Source organism: Vanellus vanellus (genome assembly GCF_965231255.1).
Source record: "Vanellus vanellus genome assembly, chromosome: 21".
Classification (NCBI taxonomy): Eukaryota; Metazoa; Chordata; class Aves; order Charadriiformes; family Charadriidae; genus Vanellus; species Vanellus vanellus.
In genome coordinates this window covers 6,956,044-6,976,509 of record NC_138926.1, presented here as the reverse complement: position 1 = coordinate 6,976,509, position 20,466 = coordinate 6,956,044, and the positions used below count along the sequence as shown (strand labels likewise).

At 40.8% G+C, this 20,466-nt stretch overlaps 1 protein-coding gene across 1 annotated transcript in view; it reads right to left on the bottom strand.

Moving 5' to 3' along the window:
• SIK2 (salt inducible kinase 2) overlaps positions 1-20,466 on the bottom strand; it is a gene marked incomplete at its 5' end in the record, with an annotated part of 58,966 nt that overhangs the window by 4,718 nt on the left and 33,782 nt on the right. Inside the window, 9 exons of the mRNA XM_082493839.1 lie at positions 202-318; positions 1,375-1,538; positions 1,719-2,000; positions 2,719-2,947; positions 6,410-6,574; positions 9,053-9,205; positions 10,693-10,913; positions 12,925-13,048; positions 15,307-15,431. Of these exons, the coding sequence (XP_082349965.1) occupies positions 202-318; positions 1,375-1,538; positions 1,719-2,000; positions 2,719-2,947; positions 6,410-6,574; positions 9,053-9,205; positions 10,693-10,913; positions 12,925-13,048; positions 15,307-15,431 (1,580 nt within the window). The remainder of the gene's footprint in view (positions 1-201; positions 319-1,374; positions 1,539-1,718; positions 2,001-2,718; positions 2,948-6,409; positions 6,575-9,052; positions 9,206-10,692; positions 10,914-12,924; positions 13,049-15,306; positions 15,432-20,466) is intronic.

The window sequence follows — 20,466 nt, the reverse complement described above, 5'->3', positions numbered from 1 at the left end:
AAAAGCAGCAGTATTATAGTATACTTTTCTGCATAATTAAGGTCAGTATCTCAGAAAAGAAAAATACAGCATAATGTCAAATTCAGGTATTCTCCGCTAATTTAGACTTTGAGTGATTTTCCAGAGTAATAAGATCTAAAAGGCTAGTCCACTGTGTAGTAACATCAGCTGTTTTAATTCAGTGGAGGGAAGCTTTGGTACCTGGAGCCTGTGTTGCAAGTACTGTGTTTCTAAGCTCTGCCGTCTGGATAATAATGGGGGATGAGCACCATTGGGGAAAGCAGATGCAACTTCCTGCTGCTGCTGAGATGCTTCCTCCTGCAGAGAGAAGAGGAACAAGTTTTGTCCCCAGAAAAGGCTTTTCTGACTCAGCCCTTTCTTTAAGGATTTCCCCTGACAGAGGATTCATAGTTGCCATATGGACTGGTCTCTGGTGTCACTCACCACTTTCACTGCACAGTGAGGAACCTAAATTGCAAAACTTTGAACGATCCGTACTGCAAAATGGTGAGGGCTTACATCTGTAACTAAAATAATATTATATAAAACATATTTTCTGACTTGCCCTCTGAAATAGTATATGTACAGGGTTAGAAGACTGTCCAAACTCTGAATATGCTTTCATGCAGCTCACTTCACAGCTTCAGAACAGAAGATGAAAAGCTTTCAGTAGTGGTAGAGAGAGACACACAGAGTAGGCATCTCTAGCAAGCTGGAGAGTGCTGACATGGTGGGGGAGTGACTTGTTGTCATGAAAATACCGTGAGTTTACATCAACTGAGAGATTCTTGTGAAAACATTACAACTTTGTGGTTGTCAGAACTGAAGTTTTCCAGCAGTGAGAAAGTAACAGCTGGAGCTTTAAGAATAGCAGACTTCATCTGGACCACTAGGTTCTTACAGTGGCTGTGTACATCTTACCCATTTTATTTTTAGGGTTTAACAGAAGCTTATTATTCCTGTTTGCTGTGACCTGTTCCATTTGAAACAGGTAACTAGGGAGCTGGTAGAAGCTATTTAGCATTTCACTATGCAAATTGGGATAACCGTTACCACTCAGCTTTTGCAGTTCTTAAAATTATACCAGACCAACTCCAACAGGGAAAGATGTTATTGGCCTTTGTTAAATCCAAATCATCCTTCAGATTAAAAGCAATAATAAAATGTTGGATTCCAAAAGCTAACAAGGCCATCTCGCTGACACCATGAGGATGGTAAAGGCTAGCCTGCAAATGCTCATTCTCTGTTCTGCAGAACACAGAAAGGAGAAGAGGGAACCTGATTTGTAAATTCTCTCTTGTCAGATCTCCAGAACACCTTATCCTCTCCTTATCAGTCCCAAAGCAGATGGAGCTTGATTTCTGGTTTAAGTACCTGCGGAGGACTATTAATGAGGTCCTGCAACTGGGTGGCAGTTGATGTCAGAGAAGGTTCTTCTTCTGATCCCATCTGTTCATACAGCAACTGGACTTTATTCAGTTCCAGTATTCCTTTGGTTCTTGCCAGATTCTGGAGGTGCTGTCTAAATGCTACAATTCCTGGAGAAGAGTTGAGCAAAACCCTTGTCAGAAAATCAGTTAATTTGTATCTGGTTAGCACGGCAAATGTGAGATAAGCTGAGTAACAACCAAGTCGCTAGGTGGCTCGGTGCTTCTGTGTCAGGAGTACATTTACTACCATATCTAGGTAAAACGTGTCATGACAATAGTTAGAATTACCTTGTGTGAGGGATGTGTCAGAAGCTCTGCGCCCCTCTCGAAAACTGACAGGAGAGCGGTTGTGGGTCTCTCGCTTTTGGGAGGCAAGTGCTTGCATGGCTGGATTGGCAGGTCTCAGACCTATGAAAGGTGTCATTCTGGGTGCTTGTTGGTTAGTTAGCACCATTTCTTTCAAGGAAGGGGTGTCTTCCAGGAATTTAATATCTCTCTGAATGGATCCCATGTCATACTCTGAATCAATACTGCCCAGAGATGAGTTTTCATCCAATGAGTAGACTTTACCTGTGACAAAACCCAAAAGTCAGAAAAGGAAAGTGAAGCAGTAATTTAACAAAGCAAAGAAAGCGCCACAGGCTGAAGCTACTTCTTCCAACACTGACTGTCTTAGAGGAAACGAAATAAAAATCAAGATTCATAAAGTAAGTGTAATTTAATGCTTGCAGTACCAGAATGGGGTTTTGCTACTGGTTTTTACATTATTGCAGTGATAAGATGCTATGCAAGTGATGTTCACCAGCATGTTTGGGAAGTGTGCAGGTTTTGTTGCTTCCCTCCACCCCAACCCCCTGTAGATAATCCTGAGAAGATTGTAGCCTGAGCTGAAAGGCGTGGTTATCTTGCTCGTTTGGAATATCTGAGAATCCAGAGGGGGGTTTGCCCCACTGTCCTCTGTCAGCACATCTTTAGGGGATGAATGATTTGGGGACTTCTAGTTATGTGAAAAATAACAAGACAACTTGCCAGACTTTACCAGTTGCTATTTGGGTTGTACATGACTGTAGCCAGCTGTATATTTGCTGCGTTGGTTTTATACTGTTTGTGTTTTGTTATGTTTTCTTTTTTTCCCTTTGGCCTTTATAGCAAATACTAAGTAACAAAACCAAGAAACTCTGTCTTGTGCTTGTCACTCTTAAAACCTAGTGTTTTTCATCCTGGGTTTATTAGATTGAGCGCTGAGAGCAGGAAATAAGCTTTGAGATGCCTGTGCTAACTTCTGTACCTGTGCCTGGCATCATCACCAGCTGGTTGGTAACTTCTGCCAGAGTGTGACGTCGCTTCCCACAGCGAGCTGCTTGGAGGGCTGCAAATGCCTGTGCAGGGTCATCTTCTGACTCGCCTTCTGTCTCTATTCCTTCATCAATAGAAGTTTCCATCATGCTGGTAGGCAGTGATTGGCATCCTTTTCTAATCACCGCAGGAGGTACAGGATCTAGCAGGCAGCCATTTACCTAAATAGCACAAGGAGAAGATGGACAGCTTTCAATTATGTGCACAGAGCATCACCCCAAAGTGCAAGAAATGTCTGTCTATCATGTAGACTGAAAGCAGCTTGGATATTTAAATTGCATGCACCTCCCTATACTCTACTGAGATAAGTAAGACTTGTTAAGAATTGTACGTGACAAACAAATCCCTCCAGGTAGGATCACCACTGACATTCTTTTAGTACTCAACTCCCTAAATCTAAATACTCTTATTTCCCCAGTACTATGTTCTCCAGGGCTGCTTCTTTTTTTTTTTTTTTTTGTTATTAAAAACCTCTGCCAGCTTAGTCACAAATATAAAGTATTTATGGAATGCATAATATTATTGTTTCCCCTTATTATACCTACTGTGCTCATTTATCATGCTCAGATAAGCATGGTGAATAAAATAGTCTTGTATTTAATTCTGCAGCATTCTTGCAGAGCTACGTTCAAGAATAATACAATAAATGCACCCTTTCCAGCAAAAGTCCATTCAATTCCTGGTGCTCCTAGAATTGAGGACAAAGGCTGCCTAGAGATGCTGTGGAATCCCCCTCCTTGGAATCACTCAACTTGATAAAGCTCTGAGCAACCTCATCCAGCTTTGAAGTTAGACGTGCTTTTAGCAGGAGGTTGGACTAGAGGGCCTTTAGAGGTACCTTTCCAACCTAAAATACTCCTAGGACTTCAATTCTGTTTTTATTCTCCAAATCAGTTTGTACCTTCTGTACCTTAACTAATTCTTTGCCATATGCAACTACTTGGGTTTTGAGGACTAGAGCTTGCATGTCATGCAGTTTTGCGGTGGGTATGCCTTAGAAGCTCTAACTAGTGTCTGGTTGCACAAGTCACTCTTACTATTTGGAAGGATCAGGTTGGGTAAAATATGAATGAAACAACACACTCATTTAGCATAAAACCTGGCACTGCTACAGGTGATTTTATGTAAAACTGTTGATGAACCATTCCTGAATTTTCGTCAAGGTTCTTTGGTATTTTGAAAGCAAGTGTGTTTGGAAAAGAAGCTTCACTGCATATTAACAGTAGCTTTTAACAAATGGTCTTGCAAGCAGACTATATGCTAGTACTCTAGGAAAATATTTACAGTGGTATCAAGAAATAGCGATAAATATTTTGAGCATCAGTAAAATGATGATGCTTGCACAGGAAAATTTTGGATCTGCTGCCTCTATTTTAATTTAATGGGTTATATCCTTAAGCTTAATTTCTTGCACACATTACTTTCCATTTGTGACTTTCCCATTTAAATGCCTTCTACTGATCTGGCGGCAAAAGTACTGGAAAGACTATTTAGTGAACTGCCTGAAAGAAAAAAAAGAACCAATAGCATGTGGGCAGTTGGCCCTCTGAAATTTACCATGGCACATGGATCAGAACTTGGAAGCCTTTAGTGGACAGGTTCTATAATATTTGAGACACCGAATATTCCCAAATCAAGTGTGATTTGACACCTCACTGAAGTAACCACTTGTTGATCTACTCTGGCCAAACTGCACCTATAAAAGCAAAGGGGGATGCAAAATAAAGCTTGAAATGTTGATCTCCAAATGTCTTTGAACTGCTTTTTGCTTTCCAGCTGTAAGGACAAACACACAAGGAGTTACTTAAAACGGTGATGAGAACCAAGGCCACACTCTTAGTGTTGATAACTAACCAGTAAGTGAGCAATAAAAGCTTCAAAACTGCAAGCATGGAATCAAAACCCTAGCTAGCACCAGACAAAATATAACTTTAATTTCAGCATATTGTAAAGCAATGTGATATGTCAGAGAACAAAAGTTTCATGAGAATAACAATAATACACTTCTTCAACATAGAATGGTTTAGGTTGGAAAGGACGTTGAAGACCATCGAGTTCCAACCCCCCTGCCATAGGCAGGGACACCTCCCACTAGACCAGGTTGCCCAAGGCCACGTCCAGCCTGGCCTTGAACACCTCCAGGGATGGGGCCTCAACAACCTCTCTGGGCAATCTGTTCCAGTGCCTTACCACCCTCACAGTGAAAAACTTCATAATTCTTTTAAGCTTTTTCCCCTTCCTCACAAAAGCTCTAACTGCCAACTCCCATGTATTTCACTTATGCTTTACTACCCTGCAGAGTATTGTCAAAGTTGTGTGGCAAAATAGATCAGACTGTAGCTCGCTTGAGAGAGTTAAGCTGTAACCATACATTTGTAAGGCTGTGGAGCCATCACATCCTATTAGTTGAGTTCAGTTAAGTCCGTTACCTGTGGAAGTGTGGAAAGCTTACACTAAGTCTTCCAGTCTGATTACAGGAAACAAAACCCATTAGATGGAGCTGCAATTTTACATGGTCTCCAGTGAAGATTTTACAGACATTCCTAGTTACAGAAATGGCCTAGCTGAGAACTGCTACAACCTATCTGAGGTGCTGCAGTTCTAATAGTTTTTGACCGTCAGAAGCTCCTGCTGGCTATTTACCATTCAACAACAACAAAAAAAACAACAAAAATGTAACTGTTTTGGCTGGCTTATTACGAAATTGGCAGAGATATGGGATTTTAAGTGCATGGTATTTTAATCGCTTTAGCTGGCAATGGAAGCTTATGGTTAAGGTTCCATGTTACCTTCCTGTTCTCTGTCTGCATTTTTAGAAGAGTAACTGAATAGGCTACTCTGGATACTCAGCAGTGTATTAGAAGCTGTACATGATAAGTCTTCAGGGCTCTTAAAAATATATTTGAGAAGAAGAAAAAAAACACCCCCGCTTTTGTAGGTTGATTTTTCTTTTGCAAATGACTGTGTGGTAAGATTGAATGTAAGCAAAGAACACTAGAGGCAGATTAGCGATCAAAGACAGACAGGACTGTTCAAAATTATATGCAAGAGAGAAGTAGAAAAAGAATCTGGAAAACTCTGATGCTCAGAGAATACTTAAATTTAGAGAAAAAGGCACACTGTATTTTGTCCAGCTAGTAGAAGAAATGTACAAATCAAGCATTTAGATACTAAAGGTCTCTGTATTTGACTTGCTGTCTATCCTGAGAGGTTATCCAGGAATGAGAACTTGCTGGAGACCACAGTTTTGGGGACAGCATATGCTAAAGAGTAAGTGCCTGGGAGCAGGTTGAGAACATCAGGTCTTTGAGGAAAACGCTACTGAAAGCGGAGCGAAGCAGCAGGGTTCTCTGGCTCAGCAAGCATGAAGACACAGGAGGCATGCTAAGGTCAATGAAGTGACATTAGTTTGGATTAGAAAATGCCCTGGCCCTGACCCCACAGTGCTTTGCGCTAGGATGATGAACTCTATCCTGTCAGGAGGAACTGATCTTCAATTCCTTATTGAAGAGTTACAGCTACTGCCACTAGCTGTGCTTTTACTAGGCAGTAATTGAAACGGCAACAATCGCTTTTAGCCTTAAGTATTTTTGACAAAACAGTAGGGTGATTTTTAGCTGTACCTTTGGTGTCTCAACTCTTTCTTCCTCCATAAATGCTGTCTCTCCCTGGCAGTTGGATGGAGGGAATGAAAAGGCTTCTGCTCCTGAAGCTGAGGAAAGACCTGGAGACTGCAACAACCTTGCATTTTGTGAATGCAAGTTAACTGAGGGTACCACAGCTTGTGCCTAAAAAAGATTTTAAGAACACCAAAACCAGAAAAATTTTAGGGAGAAAACAACATTCAAAGTCACAAATTAAAAAGAAACAATACCTAGCTCATTTCAAAGCAGGAGAAGTATAAGATTTATTTCCTCATTCTTGGTGAATTACAGAGTCTTTAGATTTTAAAAAAAAGCACCACCCCCCAAAACACACAAACACACACCAAACCCCAAACATCATTAAGCTAGCTACTTATTGAAGCTGAGCGCTTACTACTCAAGACAGTGTTTGGGACTCTTCGGTGCCCTCCATCTTCTGACATGCTAGAATTCCTTTTTATATTCCGTATACAACCCCTTAATATTACCATGAGGCACAGGGCTAGTTTCAATGACTTTTCTAACATGCACTGATTCCTGTAGGAAAAAGCATGAGAAAGAACAGAGCAGGCTGGATCTGAAATAAGGTATTTTAACAGAGGGAGCACTGTTGGAGAGAGAGGTGTGCCTCAGGGAAGGCAAGCATGGCACAATTAGTAAAATGGTGGTTTTCACTGTTTCTTAACCTTAATTTCCTGAAGTGCAGTATCCACACAACTTGCCTGTCCAAAAGGAAAGAAGCAGCCTTATACAGGAGCCTGTGGTGCCACCATGTGTGAAAACAAATTATCTTGTTACTTAGGATAACTGCAAGATTGCTTACAGTCCTGAGGGAAAAAATGGTAATCTGGCTATAAAGTACAAAAGTTGATTACAATAAGGAACTACCTTCTATGAGATTTTTTTCTTCCTCTGTCTCCACCTGCTATTAATACATCTTATAATTAATAATCTGCTTTTGAATACTGCATCTTTCTATCATTAGAACTACTGTCTAAGAAGATAGCTGGTTTTAATCTTTGTCAGCCATATTGTGCCCGGACCTATGTTTTCATAGCTGAAGCGATCTGGCTTTCATTTCAACAGAATCAAAAACCAAATAGTGTCTTGCTGCCTCAAGCACAAAAGGAGCAGTGTGGTTGTGATTCCTCCTGGAAGTGAAGTCTGGGCCCTTGTTCCGTACAGCATCAATACAGTACCTAGAAGGCTGTGAACTTGAGAGAATATTTACTTGAGACCACAATAAACGTAAGTCATCTTAGGCCGAGTCTTTCATGTTTCCAGTTATGCGTTAATAGAAATCAAAAGCTGTGCAACAGCTGTGTATCTTAATGAAACAAAAGAACATGTAAAAAAAAATCTGATAATTATTGGAGTAAGACATGATAAACTGTACATGACCTTCTTGAAGAAAATTACTAGGGAAGAAGCAGACTGAATAGCCTTAGAGCCTGTGCTGAATCAGTCAGTGTAATTAGAGAGGATACTAAACGGACAGCCTTCCGCAATGGAAGGGCTGGCACCAGATGTAAGGAGCACCCAGAATTGCCCTTGAAAAAATATACGTGACATCCTTAAGACTTAAATTAATTAGTCAGTCATCACATTGGCTCTATGCACAAAGGTTTTGCAGCTGTCCTGCAAAGTCTTCCATGAAATTGGACTCTTGCTGGGTCACAGGAGGAAAAAGTGCTGCAAATCTTGAAAGAAATTACATTATTTAGGAACAAATCTCTGAGTCTTGAGCCATTAAGAGTCTCGTGACAATGATATTTTTATCAGGTACTTAAGATACCACAATGAATTGGCATCTTAACCTGATAGGTTGATCCTAATATTTTCTTTTGGGTCCCTCTTTACTATTCTTTGCCATGCTTTGTTTCATGGGAGACAGAAAGTGTATCTAGAGAACAGCAGGGGAGAAAGTAATTTTATTTTCAACAGGTCCCTTTAGAGTGACTATGTCTAAAACACTTAAGTAGCGTCTGCATGCTTTTAGCCTCCATGCTAGCACAGCTCTCCATAAATTCACCAGCTTGTTTGTCACATTGAAGATACTTCAAGTGTTGCACAGTCTCCAGAAATGGTACATCTCTAACATTTTAACCCATGACTTCCCAGCAAAAGTTTTAAAAGTCTAAAAAATGGAAGTGTTCCAATTAGAAGCACAAGCACAGTACGTTCCCTTTAACTGGGCAATAAACTGGGAGTTAAGGTAAAACCATGCAGATATTCATTAAAGCCAAAACCATTGTTTGCATTTTGGGCTTTAGAATGCAGTCAACTTCCCTTTCTCATTTAAAACTTATCTAGTCCCCTCCAAACTTCTCTTTCTTTTTCTTTTTCTCCCCCCACCCTCCCCTCCCCACCCCACCCCAGGGGTCAGGAGGAGGTAGCAGGAGCAGTTGTAGGAGGCATGCCAGACAACTAATTTGTCATCACACAGTTCTGACAGGAAGTAAATCCAAAAAAGTCTTTCCAAAATGATGCTGCAAGTCTACATACTGTACAAGTCAGAAAATAGCAATCGATTCCAAGTGAATCTATGTAGAAACACCATTTTGAAAGAGAAGAATGTCTTGAACAGCCTTAAGCCCAGCTCTGCTAGGAATGAGACCTTACCTTGGCTACTGTCTGCTCAGCAATGGTACTTGGCCGACGCTGACGAGCATCAACTCTCTGTTCCACAGGGAAGCTACTCCGATGTGATTTGAGTCTTTCCACTAACAAGTAATAAATAGCAGCAAAGTGATTATAACTCTTGTCCTGCAGAGACTGAAAAAGAGAAGCACAAAAGTGCCAAATATGCATTATGCTTTATGTTCTATGAGACCAGGAAGTGGCAGAAGAAAGAATTGCCACTGGGGGTGTGTGCGTGGGATTAAGAGTCAGTGGGGTAGGCAAACATTGTTCTGAACTGAAAAAGTTTCAAACCAGAGTGCCAAGCAAAGAAAAGCATCAACCTTAGTTAGTGGCAAGCTCACAAGAGCTTGCTATGTTCTGGGATGCAACGTTACTTGTAGCTAACATTCAGATGCTACTCTGAACCCTCAAAGATTTGAATCTGGAGAAGGGACTGAACTCCGGGAGCTCCAGAATATATTGTCTGTTCCAAGGCACTAGAAACAACGGGGAACTAAGCCTCGGCAAAGTAGAGAACCTAGCCTCTTCTAGCAGAAAGTACGCAAACTGCCAACCTCCACAATGGTTTAAGGTATCAACCATCCTAAAGGAAATAATTGTGTTAACTCCATAGGGAGTCTTAGCGTTTAGTTTGATAAGAAGCATGATTTGGGATTGGACAGACATTCAAGTGCTTACTGCCCTTATGCTCCTTTTTGAATTTCATTTTCCACCCTCTTAGAAGTTCCAAATTTTACTTTCAATTCTCATTTCCCCTCCTCTCTCTCCATTTGAGAAGTAATGACTTATCCAACCCTACCCAAGAAATGTAACATTGTGGAATCTAATAACACTCCTTTATTTTACTTCTGTGCTTAAGAATCAACTTAGCTAACAAACAAATCTCTAGAAATGACCAATTGTAAGCAGCAGCAAGTATCACCATTTTAACAGGCAGCCCTAATGGGCTACCATTTTCTACATTGTGCACACTATATTTTTACTTGCCATATAGCTTAAAGCAATTGTAACAAAATCTTGTTAAATGTGTGCTTGTTTAAATTAAAGTACCTAGTTAATACACTGAAAGAACAGTACCTACTCCTGGGACACGTAAGCAGAACATATTATTCTTTTCCATGGGTTCTAATTTGGATTTCTGACACATAGGAGTATCCTTTCTCTCATGGTGCTGCCCTTTCATTGATGTGTTTTCCTCTATAGGCAAAGGATGCCTTGGACTGGAATAGCTGGGTGTGGCCGGTCAGCATAAGGCACATGTGAAGTTGTCTGTGGGTGTACTGCACAATAATTTCCCTGCAGTTTGCATAACGGACACCTTCTCTCCACCAGGATGATCCTTAGGAAACTTTCTAGAGGGATGTCCCTCCTTTTCCTGGATCAATCTGCTGGCACAGACTGAGACATCAGTAGGACAAGGAAGCAGCAGCACAGCTTGTTTAATGTGTTTATACTTGCTGGGGTCTGACCAGGTACAATATACCACCAGTTTGTTGTTTTTTTTTTTCCCCCTAATGGTTGAAATAAAGAATGCTGCAAGCAACTCGGGGAATAAGTTCTAGTCATCAAAACAGGATACCCTCCCCCCAGGGACAAATACCTGTTTGAGTCTATTTTACCTCAATAGTTTTCTGTTGGTCTATTCCAAGGCTGTGCATTAGCCGTAAGACCTGCTCATTATATTCTCCAATGGAAGGCTCATTCTCTTCTCCTGGTGGATAAAGAATAGGTCTCTGTGCAGGAACTTCTATAAGCATCCATTTGTGCTCCTTAATCTGAGCAATAGTTAAACGTTTGGATGGGTCTAGGACCAACATTCTTCTAATCAGATGTTCACACTCTGTTGAGGGGGAAAAATAGTAAAATTACCAACCTGCCAAGTGGTACTTGCATATATTCACCTGACCCCCACTAACACAGAGCATGGAAACTGCCTTATTTCTACCTAACTTCTGTGCTAAATACATTTCCTGAAGGCTAAAATAATCTCTCAAAGCAAGATTAAAAGGTCACATTAAGAAGGACAAAACCCCACCTTCTTTAAACTCATGGTATGGCTCAACAGTGCCGTTCCTTCTACACAGCTCCCACATTAGGGTAATAGCTTCAAACAAGCTCTGTGAAGTATGGTGGGGAGTAAAATTAGCATCCTTCTCCAGCGCAGTTTGAAAGAGCTTGTCCAGGGTCATAAAACAAGGGATTGGCAAAACTAGGGTTAGTGTCTGGATATTATTTTTTTTTTATTTCCACCCCAGTGGTCATAAAAACAAAGGTAAAAATAACGTCTCTGTGGTTGTGAATAGCAGCCAGTGGATGTGCAGGGTTATCTGTTTTAATTCCAGGACCAAATCACAATCAGCAGCTTTAGGTGCCAGAATAATTCTGAACATGCCAAACCATTGCTGCTTTCTGACTACTGTGTGCTGGACAGCATTAAAACTGTCACATTTTTCTTCAGATCTCAGTTGGTTTTTGGAAGAGGGCATGAGAGATGAACGTGCAGTTTTTATATGCTAGGAAATAAATGTGAGTTCCTTTAAAGGAGCTTATCAATCCCCCATGCATTTTCTAGCTGACCACGATATGGCTACAGTACAGTTCTTATGAGTCAGTCCGTTCAGGTAGTGATGACAAATACTTTAGAGAGATTTCTGTCTATTTATTCCTATTTATCTCTCTTCTTTTCACAGTTTTATTAAGAGGCACACCCTTTCCCATTCCCTGCATCACCATGTGAACAGCAAGCAGAGCAGCAAACAGCCTGTGAAACAGCCAATCTATACTGCAATCACAGCAATGATCGCAACTCACACAAAAGTACCTGGATCAAGCTTGTGTACCTATGTAAGCAAAGTCACAGAAACACAATGCAGTTCAGCACCGCCCACAAAATATGCCCAGGAAGCTGAGGGTTGCCGTAGTGCCATAACTGCATTGCTAAACACAACCAAGTGCAGTGTAGCTACACTGTAGCAGCTATTTTCAGAGGTGGTGAGCAGGAGTACTTGCCACCAGAAAAAAAGAAGGGGAAGACCAGAATGTTTTACACCACAGAACCCTTAACAACAGGGCTGAAAAACATATTTTTAATTCCCTTTTAAAAAAAAAAAAAAGGACAGAAAGTAGCATGATGAAAGAGGACTTGATTCAGGAAGGCTGTGTTGGAAGTAACCTGGTTTAGAGACCCTTTAATATAGGGAAGCTGAAGGACACCATCAAACCCTGCGTAAAAACAGGCCCACTCGTTCTGGTCTGAAGAGGAATGAGGGAGAGTGAAACCCAACAGATGGGGCAATTCAGCGAGGAAGACATCTCTCCGTCACATGTGGGGAGTGCCAGATACGTGACGATGAGTACCTGGCATATGAACTGGCTGTGCACTTTGTTGCTTTTGTTTAGCAGATGCTGTCAAAAAATCAGGAAACACCCAATCCACAACTTTGGTTTGACAGTGATTTTGCTCTCACCATATTTTCTTTCCACATAAAAACCTATGTGGCCTTGCAGGACAAAAGCTAATTGCTACACAAAAGTGCCTTTTCCCCTGCATCCCCATATTTCTGTTCTGATGAGAGAACCTTCAGCTTCCATTTTGACTCTCTCTCTGCCCATGGGCACAGCCACACTGCAATCTCCACACACTGCACAGGGAAAAATGAGTTGGTTTGCCTAGCAGCAGTGTAACTGCAAAGGCACACAGCTTACCTAGGCTTATTTGTGTTTCTTTGCAAAATGAATAGCCTGCCATACCATAATCTCGTGTGCAGATGCACCACCCTTTGCTGTATTGCAACAGAGATTATTCTAGAATTTACTCAACGTTTACCACACATAAGAGGACACCGTGTTACCTTCTGACATAAAATAAGGGATCCTGAACCTTCCTTCAAGAACTCGTTGTCTCAGTATGGGGAGTGTTGGACCATCAAAAGGTAACGCTCCACAGACCAAAACGTAAAGAACTACACCCATGCTCTGAAAAGAAAGAGAATATTCATTTCATTTTTCAAGCTACAAGCAAAGTTGGCTAGCCAAATCCTGTCACTGAAAAAAGTCAAGTTATGTTCTGCAGAAACAGGAAATTTATACAAGAAGGAGTTAGATTTCTGAAGATCCCTAGACATTGAGAACACTCAGCTAACCCAAAATGGCTAGGCTTGCAGTACCTTGTGCTGATAAGCAGGGAAACTGAAGTGTAATGGGTTAGAGACTCTGGCTGCTAGCAGGAAGCACCATGCAGATGACTGAATGATACCTGAAAAGTGAGCCCCAACTACAGGTAAGAATTAGAGATACTTTTTATTAATCTCAGTGTTGTTCAAACAAAAACAAACCTTAAACAGCAGCCGCTCAAAATAAGAAACTGTAACCTTTTACATTTTCCAATTTGCAAAAGCCAGGGTAAGAGGCACACTGGTAACTTCATGAACAGTCAGCTTCGGGCAACACCAACTAGTAATTCTGCACTGCTGTGCGCAGAGCTGAGCATGAGGGATTCTTTAATATAAGCAAAAGGAGACAATCTGGGCAAGAGCTCTTCTCTAACTGCCAGTCTCATTTTTGAAAGTATGCAAGTTAATTGGCGCTGCAAGTGGAAATAGTCTTGCAGTATATGCCAAGAAAACATTAGCGCCACACTAGATGAAATAACCACACCAGACCCTCATGCCAATCAGTTGGCGTAGATAGCCACAGCACTGGATTTCTCAAGGGGAAAAAGCAGGCCTTCAACATTCACTTTAGAACTTTGCAAGTACACAGATTTTAAAATTAAATATATTTTTTTTTAAAGTAGTTTGCTTCCTTCCATAACCTGCCAGAAACTGAACTGTGTGCGGACTGTTGCCTTCCCTCTGCAAGCTTAGCACTTTCAGCAGACCGATTCTGTGATTCTGCGATTCTGCCTATGGCAGGGGGGTTGGAACTTGATGTTCTTCAAGGTCCTTTCCAACCTAAACCATTCTATGATTGGATGTTGCAAAGAGATACAGAATCCTTAACTCATGTCAGAAGATAAGTGAAGATGATGATGATTTTTTCTTAAATATAAACACACCTACACTTCTCTTTGTGGGCAGGCAGATTCTGTGTTATTTAGGATGAAATTATTCTGTGTGATTTAGGATGAAAGAACATTTACCAAAGTTCAGAGATTCACTTCTGACATTCAAACAGTGCCTGTGCTACTTGAAACAGTAAGCATAGCTGCCGTCTGCTGTATGTTTATTTGTCAGTTACCAAAGTTTCAGAAAGGCTATAGCCTTTTTTTTTTTTTAAATTCTAGCTGGTTACATGTATATATGTGTATGTTATACAGAGAGACACATGCATGCATACAGATATATGTATCTAAAAGCACAGCTTTTATTTGTTAATGCAATTAGATTAATTTAAATTAGGTTAGACGCTGAAAGGTGACTTTCCATGAACTGCTCTGTTTGTGTAACAGGCTCTAACCAAAATGTCAGTGCCCGTGTTGTTATGCTATGTGCAATATTATCACTTGCAATCCTCTGCCAGAGCAGAAACTGCCAAATTGTACTGTTGCTGGTTGCTTTAGGATACAAATCCATCACGGTAAGTAGCAGAATACTAAAATTAAAAAACAAACAAAAAAACCCAAAGAAAACCAAATGAGGAATGAAAAGCAGTCTCTGACAACGTGTGAAAGGTGCGTAGAACTTCTTCAGTTCATTGTAGTCCCTTTTCCATTGCATGAGAATGTGGGATGTGCTCTCTGTCCTCTTCCGTTAGAGCAGTATGCATGAAGACACACCAATTCAAAAACATGCAGCTGCTTGCAGTAGAAATGTTCGTGGCACAAATGTGCTTGTTTCCAGCTCAAAGAGCAAAGCAGTCATCACCTCTCCTGTGTTACAGTGGCTCAGAATCCCTTTAACCTCATCAAGAACTTACAGCCTTACAAGTTCAATTCTCACTTAACACAGAAGATACTAAATGCACTGAAAAAAAGCAAAGGTCACGCATTCAGTCAGGAGAGCTTTTGGAAGAGCTACAGTTTTCCTTCTAGTGGGCTAACATACACCTACAAGTATACATTTAATAGCCACCTGGGTAGGTAACTTCAATTCTATTCAATGTTAAGAGGCATTTTATGACACTCAAGAAAAAGAGGAACAGCTTGTCTGCAGCTTAAGAGAAATCAAAGATGATTCTTTTGTTCCAGCTTCCTAAAAACTGACATAATCCAGTTGAAAAAAGAATAATGATACCCAGATATCCAGCTGGGGTCCCTCATATTGCTGTCCTTCAAAGACTTCTGGGGCTGCATATGGCGGGCTTCCACACCATGTCGTCAGAGGTTCACCACTCTTATAGAAATTTCCAAATCCAAAATCTGTTGAGAAATTAAGGGGAAAGTCACTCCCAACTCCAGTTGCATGACAAAGAATAATTATATGCATGGACTAGGCGTGAAAGCTCACTTTCATTCATGAAAGGCTCTATCAAAAATCCTTTTATCAGTACTCCCACTGATAGTATTTACTGGGGTGCTGAATGTCTTATACTGCTGTTTTCATGACAACTACATAATTATTAAAACACTCTGCAAAACTTCACAACCTGTAGGAGTTTTGAGTAAACTTCTACCAGTTTGCTAAATCCAAGTTTATAAACAGCTATCACTAAAATTCAACAAACTGACAATCATGCATACATATGCCCTTATTTACTTGCCAAGAGCTAGGAGACTCAGTACTGGATCTGAGATTTCCCGAGTTTTCTTTAGGTGCTCTCTAGCCTTGAATACACAACAAATTTTGACACAAAAGCATCAACTTTGGAGACGGGAGGAAGGAACTCTACCAAAAGCAACAAGCATGGGAAAACAAAGCCTTTTGCTAGGAAGGAAGGTCTGCTACCAGGATAGTCTACAGCCCTTTCAATCTACAACTGAAAGTTACCATTCCACAACTAAGCAGTTCTTTTAAATGTTTCTTTTTCTGGCTTAACATGGGACCAGACAAGGGTCCCATGGGACATCAGCATTAGTCACCATTTTTAATAATCCAATAGTGAAAAGGAAAACTACAGCCACTATTGCATGGAGACATGAAGTCAGATAGAATCTGATGCTTTTTTTTTTTTTTTTAGCTTCCTCTGTTGCTGCTCTGCCAGGTTGCATTTTTATTTGTTACTAGAACAATACAGCAAGCACCATTAATACTGAGGAAGTTGGCTTAATGACCGAACTGAAACCAATTATTTTTCGAATGCAGAATTTCAGGTAGCTGCTACCCGACTCCCTGGTGCTCTGATCTGTACCTCTCTTGCCTTCCACTCCACTCTTACCAGTGTCTTTGGAGCTCTTCACAGCCCAGATCCTCCAGTTCCTCTTATATCCTGCCATCGCTCTCACTCTTTGCTTAGTTCATACGTCATTTGCTTTAGCATTCTGTATTCTTCCTGCCAGGATCCTTAAAGCCCCTCCTCAATCTACTGCAGATACCCATTCTGAATACACTCCTCAGTATTAATACACACAGCTTTTATTCACAAGGCTTTTAATAAAAGCCACTGGAGCACAGTGTTTGGATACACCTATTCACACCATAAATTAAAATACTTGCTCCACTGAAGTCTAGTGGAGTTTTCTCATGGAATTCAATGAAGCCAACATTTCTCCCTGTTGCTCTCAGCATTGTTGCTCTGTACTGCTTAGTCCTCTATTCCACTTGCATTGTAGGCCACCCTGTATGTTCTCTGACAACAAATGCTGTTTAGTATTACTAAAGCAAAGAAGGAAAAGTTCTCAAGGAGAGAGATCTGATAACAGGGACAAATATTCTTTGGATTTAAGACTTTCAGGCAAACTGGCTTCAATTCTCTAACTGGTCAGCTGTATCTCCAAAAGAAACAGAGAATGGAGCATTGGCAAGTGACATGCAAATACTGTCAGGCACAACAACATTGTTTATGCTCATCACTGGTCTACTCCTATATGAACAATGATTTAACTGTTCCCTGCCACTTTTTCCACATGGGAGCAAACTATGCAGTAGGTTACAGAAGGTGTTTCTTTTCTTAAGGTGATCATGCTTTTACCCTTGTAGCTATACGGGCTCCTGCAGCGTAATACTGCATGCTGGTGTGACTCGAGGAATCCTGTGAAAGTCAACAGTGCTGATAAACAGTAATCAGGCTGTTGATTTAGTACTATCAAGCACTGAATACCTCAGAGGTATGTTAATACAATGTGGCGCTGATCAGCAGATAGCAAAACTGATAAACACTGTGGTTAGCAGACACAGTACAGGCACAACTGGTACCACTTCATTTACTTCTATTTGTATAGGTTGTGTTACTCAGAGGAAAGAGCCTGGTGCTCTTGTCACACATCATGACCTATAAAATCATGAGAGAACCCTCAGTATCAAAGCAATACAGAGATATTAAACAAAAACTTACCAAGCTTAGGTAAAGCTAACCTGGAGTTGTTCTAGAGAAGCGGTATGGAAATTGACACTGAGCTTAACAGTGAAGGTATTTGGTTGCTTTCCTAACAGAAGGACACAGGAGCTCCAGCAGTTCTTTTAATAGAACTCTTCCTGCAACATACATCAAAAATGAACATAGGCCGAAGAAGCTGTTTTGGGAACATCAGAACTGAAGAGGCTTTTAGAGTATTTTTTTCTTCTGTCTTTCAAGATTTTCCTTAGCAATTAATAAGTTATATAATCAGAGAATAGTTTGGGTTGAGGACCTTTAAAGGTCATCTAGTCCAACCCCCCCTGCAATGAGCAGGGACATCTTCCACTAGGTCAGGTTGCTCAGAGCCCCCTCCATCCCGACTTCCCATGTCTCCAGGCATGGGGCATCTACCAACTCTCTGGGCAACCTGGGCCAGTGTTTCACCACCCTCATTGTAAAACATTTCTTCCTAATATCCAGTCTAAATCTACCCTCTTACCCCTTGTCCTGTTGCAGTAGGCCCTGCAAAATGTTTGTCCCCATCTTTCTTGTAAGCCCCCTTTAAGTATTGAAAGGCCACAATAAGGTCTCCCCGGAGCCTTCTCCTCTCCAGTTTGAACAACCCCAACTCTCTCAGCCTGTCCTCATATGAGAAGTGTTCCAGCCCTCTGATCATTTTTTGTGGCTCCTTCTGCAACTGTTTCCATGGGTAAGACATACCACCCACTGCTTTAACACCTATACATGAACCTGCAGGAATGTTTTTGCCTTTTGAGGTTCCTGCTCTCTGTCAAATCTGGTTAGGGGCAAGCAACAGGTTCAAAATTTATCTGGGAAACATACACAAACAGCATGATCTCAAAGGCCTTTGGCTGTTTTCATTAATCCTTTTAACTATGAGGTCACTAAAGAGTTCAGTAAGAAATCTACAAGACTTAGAGATTCCAAGTCTTTGTGTACCACAGGTTAATTCTTATTACAATGACTACCTCTTTAATACCTTCCTCACCTCTGCTTCCTTACTGCATTGCACTGCTGAGACTACATCGTGTTAAACAGTAGCACTAATACAAGCAGATATTATTATTTGTCTCTAATGAAATGCACTAATTAGGAATAATAGGGAGTCAAGACTATGCAACCATCCCGCTCTTAGTATGGAAATCTCTACATTGGGTAACATGCACTGTAAGGTAATAAAAACACTCACTATTCCATTTAGCTCCAGTATTACTGGGGGGCATTCATAATATAAACTGGCCTTTTTTACATACCTTGTTTTGGTGGTCCATTTGATTTGGGTAACCAACTGGTAACTGTAGATCAGCCAGAGTTATACACACACAATCAGTGTCATTCTATCCTCATTTTAGCCTTCCTTTTTCTAAAGCTCACTTGTGGTAATCTTGAAGGAACAGCTGGATAGAGCAATATAAATGTCTAACCTCACTTAGACCAGCTCTCAGCAGTGTTCTTCCACAAAAAAATATTTTACAACTCGCATAAAGCAGCTCTTTGTATTTAGGAATTTCAAGGTATTGATTATGGAATTTGTCTCTCTCTTATCAGGGGTTTTAGGGTGTGAAACAGCATACCAGTATTACAGATGAGGACATTTTAACAGAGAAGTTAGGCCAGCCCAAATTCAATTTACAAATCAGTGACTGACACAGGCCAGGGCCAAGCATAACTGAAGCACTTGGTCATTCTCTAAACAGCAAATGGAAACCAGTCACTGTGCTGAAAACTTTTGCCTCAACATTTCAACAGCCTGAAATACGATGCTGTAATTCTGCTGTAAACTTTCTGCCACCTTTAATGTACATCATGTGCTCAGGGCATATCTCAGTCCAGTGACCAAAATACATCAGGGTATAGGGGGAAGCACTAAGTCTCATTTCCTTTTGTAAACATTGGCTTTACACATTTTTCCCTCAATTGTAACTATACAGTCCAAAACTCTGCACATACTTCATCACTGTCTCAATGACTGATCAGAAATTGCCTTTTCTTGTAAATAAACTAGTCATTATCTGAAAACTTATTACAGAGATTTCTGAATTTGCTACCATAAGAGATCAAGTCTAAAAATAAGCAGGATACCCCCATCAGGCTAGTTCACGATTGGATGATAAAGATACTGGCTTAATTATAAGGTTGTGTTGAAAACATAGGAAAGTGGGCTGCATCTACTTTCAACTACCCAACCACACACCTGAAACTTCTATCACACCTGAAAGTCTAACCCAAAGCTGCGAGAAGACTGCTCTTTATTTGTCTAGACCCCTTAAAGAAACTAGGCCAGGGGTTGAGCCCATTACTGATAATTCCATACTGGGCCACCAAAAACGTCTCCCAGGTTGCACTAACCCTGCAATTATTCACCCAGGAAAACCTCTAATTTGGATCTGCAGGTACTCAGAAACCTCAGTCTTGCTTCACAGACAGATGGGTGGGTAACTGCTCTGGCTCCTTGTACCCTCCAGGTTATGTCCAGTAACTCTGCTGCAATGACAAGAGCTAAATCTCTCCAGTGCCAATAAACCCCAAGCCATTCTTGTAATTCCTCTTGCAGAAAAAAAAGTATCTGATCTTTATCTGTCCTGAAAGTGATCCCAAAGTGCCTCAGTGCAGCTACACAGGACATATTCCCAGAGACAGATGACAATTGCATAAACACTAACTGCACCATTTGCAGGCACCTTTGTGTGCAGATAAAGCCTAACCATGGGAATAATTTTGGGATGCCCGCTTCCAATATGCAGCAGAGAGAGTATGGAATAGAATATTCCTCCTCTATTCCGTAAAGTTCAAAATACCCGTGGGCTGGGGTTTGCAAGGTCATTATAAAGGGCTAACAATAATAGCAACCTGTTGAAGTCAGTAGAAGCTTGGCATCCCAATTCCTCTAAAATAAAAATTCTGCAAAGATTCAGCTCCTTACATTAATTCAATCCATG